General features: G+C 49.7%; 1 protein-coding gene across 1 annotated transcript in view; it reads right to left on the reverse strand.

The window, feature by feature from the left end:
• The window catches only part of Alpk3 (alpha kinase 3), a 47,472-nt gene that overhangs the window by 8,438 nt on the left and 25,416 nt on the right, over positions 1–13,618 (reverse strand). The window contains exons 6-9 of the mRNA XM_028873781.2: positions 4,457–6,524; positions 3,020–3,167; positions 2,511–2,638; positions 2,347–2,382 (exon numbers count right to left, since the gene is read on the reverse strand). Coding sequence (XP_028729614.1) covers positions 2,347–2,382; positions 2,511–2,638; positions 3,020–3,167; positions 4,457–6,524 — 2,380 coding nt within the window. The remainder of the gene's footprint in view (positions 1–2,346; positions 2,383–2,510; positions 2,639–3,019; positions 3,168–4,456; positions 6,525–13,618) is intronic.

The following is a 13,618-nucleotide window of genomic DNA, read 5'->3' on the forward strand; positions in this document are numbered from 1 at the left end:
GCAACACTACCTGCTTCTAGGTAGGAAGAAAAGGAAATAAACAGTACTCCTGTGAGTTACTGCTTTTGGTTTTTGTTCATTTGTTTGTTTTGGAGACAATGGCTCACTATACAGCTCAGGCAAACCTTGAACGCATAATCCTCCTGCCTTAGCCTCCCAAGGGCTGGAGTTCTAGACATGTAACACTACATCCAGTCTGTGGGTTATTCTTGCCAAGAAAACAAGCAAGCACGTTACACCTGAATCTGAAGCTGACCCAACTTTTTTTTTGGGGGGGGGGGTTTCAAGACAGGGTTTCTCTGTGTAGCTTTGGAGCCTGTCCTGGAACTCACTTTGTAGCCCAGGCTGGCCTCCAATTCAGAGATCCGCCTGCTTCTGCCTCCCGAGTGCTGGGATTAAAGGCGTGCGCCACCACCGCCCAGCTGAGCCAACTTTCTAATCCATCAGTTTAGAAGAAGCATATAGATGGAAGGTACACGAAGATACAGTGAGCAAAATCTGGACCGGGAAACACCACAGGGGTGGGGAGATGGCTCCGTTCACTGAATGCTTGCCACTAACGCACGAGGGCCTGAGTTCAATCCCCAGTCATGGAACACTATCGTGAATCCCTAGGGTTCACTGGCCAGTGGAATCGAAAAGACCCAGGTCTCAGTGAGAAAGCTGTCTCAAAAAGAGCAATTTCTCCCGAGGAGCAACACTCAAAGTGGATCTCTGGACCTGCCTGGACTGAGTCTACCAGGTTGATCACAGTCCTCGGGGGAGGACTTGTCCTGGAGGAGGTGAGAATGGGGGGTAGGCTGAGGGTAAGGGGAGGGGGTGGGAGGGGGAGAATAGGGAAACCCATGTCTCATATGTAGAACTGAATGGTATTGTAAAATAAATAAATAAATAAATAAATAAATAAATAAATAAATAAATAAATATAAAAGAAACTATCAAAATAGGAATTCAAAGAAAATAATAAACACATTTTCTGCATAAAAAAAAAGTGGATCTCTAGCACCTACACACTCATGTACGTGTACCTACTCACATATAAACCCACAAAAAAGAAATTCTATGTATCCAGTGACTTCAGCAAATGAATGGCAAGAGAGAAACCAAAGGGGGCGGTGGGGGGGGGAGGGGGCAGGGGGCTAACGTTGGACAAGACAAGAGATGTATCTGCCAAATAAATTAGTGGCTCCTGACTCCAACCAATACACAGACACAACAGGGCAGAGTGGACATTCGATGATATTAAAGAATCCCTATGACATTTTTTGATATGCTTGAGCATTTAGTTTCTTTTATTTTGTTGTTTTGAGATAGGGTCTCATTCTGTAGTGCAGGGTGGGTTGGAACTCACTATGCAGATCAGACTTGCCTGAAATTTATGATAATTCTCCGGGCTCTGGCTCAAAGTGCTGGGATTACAGACATGCCTAGCCCAGATAGCGGTCTGTATGTGATAGAGATTAAATATTATTTGACAACTGAAGAAAGGGACTTTTTTAGAAAGTAACTTATTTTTATTTAATGTGAATTGTTTTTTGCCTGTATGCATGTCTAAAGCCCTGGAACTGGAGTAACAGACAGGCATGAGCTGCTATGTAGGTACTGGGAATTGAACCCAGGTCCTCTAGGAAAGTAGTCAGTGCTCTTAACCACTGAGCCATCTCTCCAGTCCCTGAACAAAGAGATTTTATGGCAGACTCTCCTCTGGTAGTCAAACCCTTGAAGTGTTTGTCAAATTTTGGGGGTAGCCAAGGCATGGTGGCACAGACATTTAATTTCAGCACTCAGGAGACAGAAGCAGGTGGATCTCTGAGTTTGACACCAAACTGGTCTACAGAGTGAGTTCCAGGACAGCTGGGGCTACACAGTGAGATGCTATCTCAAAACAAACAACTTGGGAGTATATCTCACTATCACCAAAGAGCTTCAGAAAATGCACATTTTCCAGGTCTTCCCTAGACATTCAGGACGCTTGAACAAGGGGGCAGAGGAACTGTGTTCACAGCAGACTTCGGGTGACTCTGATGCCAAAGTCCTCGGAGCACCGTGAGAAACTCTGCATGCCCTGGTGGCAGTCCTGCCCTCAAGGACTCTGAAGGGGGCGGAGGACTGCATTAACTCCTGCCAAGGGCTCCCCCACCCCCAGCCTGTCTTCTTCCACAATCTTTAGAAACATCAGTTCTCTATCATCCCCCCCCCCAAGCCATACCTTAAACTGGGGGGGAGGGAGGGCAAAGGGGAGCAGCATGCAGATTTAGGAAGGATTGTGGACCCCTAAGGAAGGAAACCCTGCAAAGGGCAGAGCTGGGGTGAAGGCCCACCCTCCTACCCAGAGGGGCAACATACCTTCACCTTCCTCTCTGGAGATGAAGCCGGACAGCACTATGTGGAGAAAAAGAGGATACCGCTGCCTTCTGGCTGTCTGCCCAGGCAGAGCATCATCCCTGTCCAGCACAGTGCTGCCACCCACAAGGCCTGGCCCCCCAAGATCCTAGCAGCAGGACACTCACCCTCAGGGCTGAGGCAGAAGTCAGTGGAGGCCGAGCCGTGCTCGTTTTGGATGGTACAACGATACGTGCCACAGTCCACAGGAGATGCCCGGACGATGGCCAAGGCCGCCGGGCCCTCGTCCCCTGCGCTGCAGAGAGCGGAGACCTTTCTCGTGAGGGTCATGACCATGACATGGGGCCTCTGCCCCAACTCTCACGGCTGCTGGGAACCCAGGCTCTGGGAGCCCTGGGGAGGTGGTGAGAGGTTCCAAGGACAGAAATGGGTCCTTAACCACACAGGGGGCACTCGCTGCAGGATTTAGGACCTGTGATTTAAGACCTCTAAGCTTCAATTTTCTGATCTCCAGTGAAATATCAGACTCCCTCACTGGGGCTACTGTGAGGGCAAAATGAGGGGCTGGGTTGAAAATATCAGGACAGTGTCCGACGTGACTGCAATTGGGGAGCCTGGTCAGGGGGCCTGCAATTGGGGAGCCTGGTCAGGGGGCGGTGGTACCCAGGCGGCTTACCTCCTGCTCACCTCACCCACTGGGTGCTGATCCTTCGCCCATGTCAAGACCGAGTCACTAACAATGTTGAAAAACTGGCACCAGAGCTTCAGACTGCCAGAAGCATCTGGAAACTGCTCTACGCGAATTTTCCGGATCACCTGTGGGGCTGCAAACAGGAGACACCAACATCCAACTGAGCTCAAGGGTTCTCTGTAACAGCCTACCACTGGACTTGTTAAATGGATTCTTTGTATGTTCAGAGTAAAACTACATGCTTTTCTCATTTTAATTTACTTGCCTGGCCTGGGAGAGCTCCTGGGTTCAAGTCCCAACACTGAAATGAATAAGATAGCTCAATCCTGAATAGAAGTCAGGTTCCAATTCCCACCATGATGACTGACAACTTGCTTGATCCCTCTTTTTTTTTTTTTTTTAAGATTCATTTATTTAAATTTTTCTGTTTGTTTGTTTGTTTGGTTTTTTTCTGTTTTGGGTTTTTTGTTGTTGTTGTTTGTTTGTTTGTTTTTGGTTTTTCGAGATAGGGTTTCTCTATGTAAAGCCCTGGCTATCCTGGAACCCACTTTGTAGACCAGGCTGGCCTCAAACTCACAGAGATCTGCCTGGAGTGCTGGGATTAAAGGCATGCACCATTGCCGCCTGGCTCCATTCCTTTAATGTTTAAAGGCTTCAAAAAGCTACATCCCCAGCACCCTGTGCCCTCTCCAGCCACACCCCTGCATCCCCGGGTTTCCTTGGGAAACAGACTGAGCCCAGACTTTCATAGCCCTGGCTGTCTTCCATCTATACCTCAGGCTTCTACCCTGACCCCACCCCAGCGCACATCTTAACCAGAAAATAAAAATCTCCCAACCCCAGGTCTGGGAGGGACTCAGCTAAGCACGCTAACAGTGACGAGCAGTCCAGAAAGGTTCCTGTCTCGACAGACCTGCCTTTGAGTCTTATCTTGACCACGAGGTCACCATGGAACAAGTCTAGTGATGGTGACGGTGATGGCGGATCTGGGATGCCACTGAAGCCAGGTCCTGCGCTGAGTGCCGCCTTTGGGTTTGCTTATTTTTTGCTGTTTGGTTTTCGGACAGGGTCTCCCTACATAGCCCAGGCTGACCTTGAACTTTCTCAGTTCTTCTGCCTTAGTCTCTGGAGTGCTGGGATCAAAGACGTCTACCACAGGACCTCACCTAGTACTTGACTTCCCCCATGCCTTTACCGCTCACTGCGCCACCGCCGAGGCTACCACCTCTGTCACCTCACTTCCTGAGGAAGGAGAGCATGACAAACGCCAGCCCTCTCTGACAGCTCACGGGGTGCTGTTCCCAAGGGAACCTGCTGACCCCTAGCAGGGAGGTGCCCCCACCATGGGGTGGTACTGGGCGCAGGAGTACTATGCTCAAACTGGCTGCAACTTCCTGGCAGCCCCCCCCTCCCAGCACTCACCTTTCAGCAGGTCTTTGGCTTTCCGCGGCTTGGCTGGAGCTTCCTGCTTGCCTTCATCCAGGGCAGGCTCTGAGTCCGGGCCACTGGCTTTGGGTCTGGAGCCCAGGTCTCCTGCTGCAGGCTCTTCTTCTGTTCCAGGCACCTCTAACATGTTGGTCTTTCGGGTCTGGGTAGGGGAACGTCTCTCCCGTCCTGGAGTTCCTAGGGACCCTGGTGTCAGGCCCTTCCTGGGTCCCCGAGGAGAAACTGTGGGGCTCTCCCTTTCTTCAGCCTTGTTCACATCTCCATCTGCTGCTGCTCTGACCTTAGGGACGAACCTCTTCCTCCGGGCCCCTAGAGCCAGTTCCTCGGGTGTAGCTGCGGGGAGACCCGTCACAGCCTCCCCTGGGGTCGACTCTTCTTGGCAGGGCTCCTGGGTTCTGCTCTCCGCTGCCTGCCCATCCACCTCCCCTAGTAGTCCATCCTTGTCCCTTGCCTGGGAGGTCTCCTCCCTGGAATCCCCTCCCTCGCCAGCACCAGATCCTCCTTCCTCACCCACCACAATGGCCGGGATGGTGAGGGGGCTGGGGCTCGGGCCCCGGGAGCCCTGGGCAGCAGCCAGGGCCTGCTGGCCAGCCTGTACCTCACGGTCCAGGAGGCCAGTAAGTCGGCGGGAGGTGCAGGGGCTCAGCAGCAGGGTCTGTGCACTCTGCACCAAGTGATTGTTCTCCACGCGTTCCAGGATGCGCCGCGATGTCCTGGGGCTCAGCCCAGCCACTTCCACGGTGGGGACCAGAGTAGAGGAGGAGGCTGGGCCTCCAGTGGCGGCCTCATCCTGGGACTGTGCCCCGCCTTCACCCGTCTCTGGGCTGGAGAGCTTCAGCAGCAGAAGCAAATAGTTCTTCAGGGAATCGATAAGCCCGGGGTCGCAGCTCCGGGTGCCCGACGACCTCCCCTCCACATTTGGCTCCTTGGCACAGGCTCCCTCACTGCTGGTGGCCATGGCTTCTGGTGGGTGACTCTGGGTGGGGGACCCTGGCCCCTGTTGCCGGGCGGGAGCAGAACTCAGCAGGTCCTGGTCCCTGGAGGGGAGGAAGTTGTCCGTGCTTATGTGCTGATGAGAAGCTGAGGGGCTGGGTAGCCCCTCCTGCAGTCTATTGGTCAGGCTGGTTCCAGAAAAAGAGGGCATGGTGGGCACCTCCTGACTCAAGCCAGTTGAATGGCCACCAGGGAGATCCACATACAGCGTTTCCCCGGGCTGCTCCTCCTTGGGGCACTGAGACAGGCTGTCCTCTTGCTTGGCCTGGACCAGACCTACCCACTCTGGCCTTTGACATGTTTCTCTCCCCAACTGCTCCGAGTTCCCCTCAGGGGGCAGCTGTGCTGGGCACATCTGGTTCCCTGACAGGGGACCTGGTACAGTGTCCTCATGGCTTCTGGAGGCTGTCACTGCTGGCTCTTCGGACCTAAGCAGGAAACCAGATGTTTCTTGGACCTGAGATGCTTCCGGGCTCGTCTCAAAACATTCCATAACCTGAGCAGCTCGAGGGCGTGCTGACGGAGAGAGTTTGAGGGCCCTGGGCGGTGAGCTGAGGCTGGCCACAGCAGGCTGTGCTGGCTGGGTTTTGAAAGCTGTGGGGATGCTGTCCACCAACTGTGTCTCCTTTTCTTCCTGTATCCTTGTGTCTCTTGGGTCTCGCTGCCGCTCCTCATCTGCCTGCGTCTGTCCTGCCTGCGGATCCACCCTCCTCTGTGTCACCAGATCCTTCTGCGAACTCCTGTCCGGCCGCGGTCTCTCACTTCCATGTGTCAGGACGTCCACCTGCGCCTTCTCATCGGCCTGTGTCCTCTGCGGGGCTCGCGCTCCCTCTCCCGCAGTCCTTCCGTCCACTTGCAGTGTTCCATCTGTCTGGGTTGCCTTCCTGCCTCCAGGTCTCTCCTCAGCATGTGGCCTCCCGCCCTCTTGAGCTTCCGTCTCCATGGGCTCCATGACACCTCGATTTCCAGGGGTGCTGCCGTCAACTGAGACCGTACCGGGGCTGCTGCTGGCGGACATGGCAGGGGCCATGGTTGCCTGGGACTCCAGAGCCTGAGAACACACGGCCCAGAGGAACGTCTTAACCACACTGGTGCTGGGCTCTGCAGTATGGCACCCCGGCTCTCTCTGACCTCATTCAGAACTGCTCTGAAGGGAACCTTGCCCCCGGGTTCCTCAGGCATGCTGAGGTCAGGCAGAGACATATGACAGAATCCCTAGCCTTATGTCCTGAGCCCAGAAATTAGATTAAGGACTATCAAGAATCCAGGCCTACCTGGCCTTCTGACCTCTCCCTGGATAAATCCTGCTTGTCGTCATGGCTGACTGACTTCACCTCTGCCATTTGGAGAATATTGTCCTTGCCTCAGGGCTCCCAGAACTTGCATCTAACCTCTCTCTCTCTCTCTCTCTCTCTCTCTCTCTCTCTCTCCACCCCTTTCTCCCCCACTCCCTCTCTGTCTGTCTGTCTTTTGGAAGGTAGAGAGCAGGGGTTTCAAACAGGGTCCTACGCAGCACAGTATAGCCTCAAACTCATTCTGTAGCTGAGGCTGGCCTTGAACTATTGATTCTCCTGCCTCAACCTCCTAAGTGCTGGGATACAGGCACGAACTACTATCCTGGCCAGTCCCTATGTAATAATCGGCCTGTAGAGAATTATAGGTAAACTGAGAGAATTTCAAAACGTGTGCTGACAGCGGCCTCAATGACAGCATCTACCAGCAATGGGCATGTGGGAACATCTGACGTCATCCAAACCGACTCAGAGAACCCGGAAGAGCACCCAGGCCACGAAGTCAGTGAATCCGCAGTGTTCTCTTTACGGCAGCTGCCGCCGTGGAGCACTGTGCTGCGTCCCCACCCACCAGGCAGCCTGCCTCTGCCGCTTCTCGCTACAGCATGAGCGAGCGGGGTGGCTCTGGGGGAAAAGCACGTGTGGTGCAGGCTGGACGACCTGAGTCTGGGCCCCTGGTGCTTCTGTAACCCCAGCGCTCCCCCTGCAAGATGAGAAGCAGAGACAGAAGAGCCTAAGCTCATGGGCCAGCAAGCTGGAGAGACACAGCAGGGCTGAAAACGAGAATGATCCTGCTTCAACAAGGTAGAAGACAAGAGCCAACTCCCAAAAGCTGTCCTCTGGCCTACACACACACACACACACACACACACACACCTACACACACAAACACACACACACACACACACCTACACACACAAACACACACACACACACACACACACACACCTAAAAATCATTTCTTTAAATATCTTAAAACAAACAGAACATTAAACCAGGTGTGGTGGCAAACGCCTTTATTCCTAGCACTCTGGAGGCAGAGACAGATGGATCTCTGCGGCCAAGGCTATCCTTGTCTATAGAGAGAGTCCCATGCCAACAAGGGCTACACAGTGAAACCCTGTCTCAAAATAATAATAAATAAATTTTAATTATATATAGCCAAAATACAGTAAAATTTAAAGTTTCTTCATTAAATGCAGAATTTTGAATGGGTGGTATGACTATGAGAAATATTCGTATTTGGTGAATATGGGGAGTCTGACTGAAGGATTTTAACTAAAATGTTCTTTAGCTTCTCTCTGACAACCAGGATGTATGTCTGTGTATGGTTATGTGCATGTGTGAGCGCAGGACCCAAGATGTCCAGGAGAGGGCATTGGAGTTACAGGTGGCTGTGAGGTGAGATGCCCAGTGTATGTGCTGGGATATGATCTCTGGCCCTCTGTAAGAGCAATCCTGAGCCATCTCTCCAGCCCTCTCAAGTACATTTCCATTTCATACCATGTGCATATGACACACATTCAACAAAAAATTTAATTAAAAATGAAAATAAAAAATAAACCCTTCAGATGAGCATGGTGGTGCATGCCTTTAATCCCAGCACTCGGGAGGCAGAGGCAGGAGGATCTCTGTGAGTTTGAGACCAGCCTGGGCTACATAGTAATTTCCAGGACAGTCAGAGCTACACAGTGAGACCCTGTCTTGAAGATAGATAGATCGATTGATCTATAGATAGATAGACAGACAGACAGACAGACAAACTCTTATGTGATAAGTGAAGTCTGTCCTTCAGCAAGAGTCCCAGTATCTCCAGGTTCATCTCTTTGGTCCCTCCACCTAACACTAACTTACTGTAACGACTGTAAACTACTTTGCTTTTTCTCTCTCCCAGACATACTGATCCTGCTCCTTGTCATCCTAGTCAACTTTGGGTAGGGTCTCTCAGGAGCTTTCACCTTGATTTTTGAGACGGGATCTTCTACTTAGACCTGGGGCTCACCAGTTCAGCTAGGCTGACTGACCAGTGTGCCCAGGGACCTGCCTGTCTCTGCTTCCCCGGGGGCTGAGGTTACAAGCATCTGTCACTATGTCCAGTTTTTTTGTTTTGTTTTGTTTGGTTTGGTTTGGTTTGGTTTGGTTTTTAGAGACAAGGTTTCTCTGTGTTTCCTGGAACCCGCTTTGGAGACCAGGCTGACCTCAAACTCACAGAGATCCGCCTGCCTCTGCCTCCCGAGTGCTGGGATTAAAGGCGTGCACCACCACCGCCCGGCAATGTCCAGCTTTTTAAGTGGGTGTTGGAGATGAAACTCGGGTACTCGGATTTGTGCAGCAAGCAATTTGGCAACTGCACTAGTTCCCCAGTCCCAACAACGTAGTTCTTCAGACAAATATGCAAGCTGCGGCTGGAGAGTCGGCCCAGCAGTAAAGAGCACTTATTGCTCTTGCAGAGGACACAGTAGTTCACAACTCCAGTGACAGAGGATCTGATGCCCTCTTCTGACTCTGTGATCAGCAGGCACACACATGGTATAATACATACATGTAAGCAAAATACTCACATACGTAAAATAAATTTAATTTTTTGATTATGCAGAGCGAACCTAGGTGGTGGTATCATATAATTTTTCTATTACAAATAACATTAGCAGGTTTTCCTCTCTCATCCACTTCCTAAATCCTCAGAACAAGGGCCGGGTGATCATCTCTCCAGGCCTCTCTGCTGCAGTCTTCTTTTCCTTGGGACTCTGTCTTTTTCATTATTTCCCATGCTTCCTTCAGATTCAGCAATGCATCTCCCTGGTATTTGTCATGGGTCCTTTGGACTGCTATCTGGGTGTTTGTTTGTTTTAAGATTTATTTATTATATATACAGAAGAGGGCACCAGATCTCATTACAGGTGGTTATGAGCCACCATGTGGGTGCTGGGAATTGAACTCAGGACCTCTGGAAGAGCAGTGGGTGCTCTTTAACCTCTGAGCCATCTCTCCAGCCCTGTTTTTTTTTTTTTTTTTTTTTGTTTTGTTTTGTTTTTTGTTTTTTGAGACAGGGTTTCTCTGTGTAGCTTTGCGCCTCTCCTGGAACTCACTTGGTAGCCCAGGCTGGCCTCGAACTCACAGAGATCCGCCCGGCTCTACCTCCCAAGTGCTGGGATTAAAGGCGTGCGCCACCACCGCCCGGCTTGTTTGTTTGTTTGTTTTTAATTAAAGTACCTTCTTCTGTGATGAACAAGGCCACAACTTTATCCTCTTTGGCCTGATTACACACGCCGTCTTTGTCATCACAAAAGAGGAATCCCTTGCCCTTGGGAGTCTATTCCAGATCCTACTCAATTTCCTTCAGTCTTTTTTGGGGGGCAGGTGTTGGAACTGTTCAGACTAGTATTTTTCACCCACAAAAAGCCCTCTTTCTCCAATTAAAAAAGAGAGAAAAAGAGAAGTCCCAGGCAGTCGCCTGGCTTCTTGCAAAGCTGTGTACCCTTGTAGGTCATGGTGAGCCTTAAGCTTTTATTCTTACTCCTCTTTTCTCCTCAGCAACCGGAAGACGATGATGCGGAAGAGGGTGATGGCAGAATAATCTTGTTCTCTTGCTTGCTTTTTCTTTTTAAATCATAGTCTCATATAGCCCAAGATGGCCTTGAACTCACTATGTAGACCAGGCTAGCCTCAAACTCAAGGATCTGCCTTTCTCTACCTCCTTAGTGCTTGGATTAAAGGTGGTGCACCACCATGCCCAGCCAAGATTTATTTTATTTTTACTCACATATATATGTCTGTATATGCATGTGGGTTTGTAAATGTATGAGTGCAGAGTCTGGAAGTGGGCGTTGGATCCCCTGGAGCTGGAGTTACAAGAGGCTGTGAGCCTTCCTGACATGGGTGGTGGGAACCAAACTCCTCTGCAAAATCAGTGTACACTCTAGCACATAGCATCTTTGCAGTCCCTGTGACTTCCATCTCAAAAAAAACAAAACAAAACAAAAAAACCTTCTTTGAGCTCCTCATCACTTTTGGGGAAGGTGGAAGTGTTTTTCCTGGAACTCATCTTTTCGAGATAGATTCGCTACATGGAAAGGAAGAAAGAGATGACCTTGGAAGAGATGACCTTGGAGATCTGGAGGATCTATACAGCTGGTCGGATCTGCCTCAGCATCTTTAAAAGAAATGGATCTTGGTTTTGGACTCCTAGAATGTGAATGTCTTGCCCGACCCCCAGAATGCCTCTGTTCCAGACAGGACTGTAACGCCCTCAATGGGGTCTGCCTCAGTTGCCCTCCATCCTTCCTCTGCATCTACACGTCATCATGTGCCTCTGTCACTTTCTGTAATCCTGACGATAATCTCTAGAATGGTTCGGTATCTACTAGATCTCCCCCACGTCCTGGATGAAGCCTGGGGACTGCCGCTCTTCTTTCCAGGGCTCGAGCTTGATGAAGCAGGACTGTGATCCTAAAGAACAGAATCTAGGATTGGGCACAGGTCTTCGGAGGCCTCAACTTTACTGTTCTCAGCAAATAATAGTAATCTTAGCCCATGTAGGTTCCTCTGCCTTCTCTCCTTTATTTTGTATCTCATATGTTAATGTACATTAGAAACTCCACCAGACAATAGCATTATTATTTTTTTTTGCTTTCTAGTTTCAAGTATATTTTTAAAGAATTCAAGATTGGGCATAGTGGCTCATGCTTATGATTCCAGGACTCTGAAGTCTAAGGCAGAAGGATTGTCAGGAGTTTGAAGCCAACCTGGATTACATGGTGAGTTCTAGGCCAGCCTGGGCTACAAAATGAGACCCAACCTCAAAATACAAAATCAGAAATAAAAAGAATTTTTTAAACTTTTTTTTTTTACTTTTTGAAATTATTCTTACATCAGTTAAAAAAATTAAAAAGAACAAAACCCAACAGAGTTGTTATATAATACATTAGTTCTTTCCTTTTCCGGTTTATTTTGTTTGTATTTTTGAAACAAGGTCTCATTCTGCAGCCCACAGTGGTCTGGAACTCAGTTACAGCCGAGAAACCCTGAACTCCTGATCCTACCAGCTCCTCCTCATTATAAAGTTATTTAGTCAGGTGTGGTGAAAACCTTTGATCACAGCCCACTGGAGGCAGAGCAGGCCAGCCTGGTCTACAAAATGAGTTCCAGGACATCCAGAGCTACATAATGAGACTTTGTCTCAGAAATCAAAATAAAATAAAAGGAGCTAGGTGTTGGGATCATCTGACTTAGAAGCAGCTAAACATGACAGGAAAGTGTGACCACACAATGGCTAGGAGCCAGCAAAGTTCCAGAAGTTGGAGATGTGATAGATATAACCCTGGATCCCCTGGAGCTGGAGTTACAGGCAGCTGTTGCTGGAAACCAACCTCTGGTCCTCTGGAGGAGCAGCGAGAACTCTTAGCTGCTGAGCCATCCCTCTGGCCCCAAAATGTTTACCTAGGAGTCAATCTTCTTGAGTGTGTTCAGGCGGCAAGTTCCATTCAAGCCTCTGAGGTTGTGGTTTTCGTGTCCGTCCATTTTCAAGTCCTCGCCTGTGGTATCTGGGTCTGTCCTTTGTATGTGCCACCTGTGGCCAGTTAATACTTGATGTTCCAGCTACATCCATTCTCAAACTTGGAACAAGTTTAGAAGTGTGTATTCATTTTATTTTATTTGATTTTTTGAGACAGGATTTCTCTGTGTGGCCCTGGCTGTCCTGGATCTCACTCTGTAGCCAAGGCTGGCCTTGAACTCACAGAGATCCGCCTGCCTCTGACTCCCGAGTGCTGGGATTAAAGGTGTGCGCCACCACTCGGCTATGTGTAGCGTTTATAAAGTCAGTTATTCATGAGTCTCAGTGGTCATTTCACCAAGTTGCTCCCTCTTCATGATCTCCCAAACATTCTAGATCCCTACATCTCTGAAATTTCCCAGTTCTACCACATAATTCCTCCTTTGAGCCTTGCCTTGGACAAAGAAGAGAATTCAGAGGAAAACAAACAAAAATCCTCATCAGGGCTCCGTACCATGGTCTTTGAACCACAGCCCTGTGAATACAGAGAACATCCTCCTCCCTCGAAGTTCTGGACAACTGGTTTCTGCCACCATGTCACCATAGTCACAAGGAGACCTAGCCTCAAGCCTACAGGGCTTCCGAAAACTCTCTGTCCATGTTAATGGCCATGTCCTCAGCTGCCATCCAGATCTAACCAGTGAGACAGCCAAAGGGCCAGACGACAGCAGATCAGAGGCTTGAACACTTGACACAGGTGCTCAGCCGTGAGCTCACTCCCCAGCAGCACGACCCAGAGGTCCCCGAGCTAGGCTGATGGTCAGCGTGAACAGCCAGGGTACATCCGGGAACCTGGACAGAGTTAACACAGGGAGACGCAGCCTCATCCCCACCTCTCCTCTCCACCTCACCTTTTCACCTCCTTGAACTCAGCAAGTAGAATTTTAACAAATCCTGTCTGGGGCTGTCAAGGCGGCTCAGTGGGGAAAACCCTTGCTGCCAGACCTAAAGACCCGAGTTCACTGTGTGGGACCCACACAGTGAAGGGGAGAATCAACTCCTGCAAGCTGTCCTCTGACACGAACAAGTACACACTCACACTAAATAAATAAATATAATTCAAAAACTTAAATCATGTATAGTAATCCCCAAAGCTGGAGCTCTATGGTCGGCAGGTTTTCATTTGTTTGGTTAGTTGTTGCTGTATTTTTGTTGTTTTGATTTTGGTTTTGGTTTTTTTTTTTTTTTTAAATATTTATTTACTACGTATACAGTATTCTGCCTGTATGTATGCCTGCATGACAGAAGAGGGGACCAGATATCATTATAGATGGTTGTGAACCATCATATGGTTTCTGG

The sequence above is a fragment of the Peromyscus leucopus genome, chromosome 1, assembly GCF_004664715.2.
Source record: "Peromyscus leucopus breed LL Stock chromosome 1, UCI_PerLeu_2.1, whole genome shotgun sequence".
NCBI lineage: Eukaryota > Metazoa > Chordata > Mammalia > Rodentia > Cricetidae > Peromyscus > Peromyscus leucopus.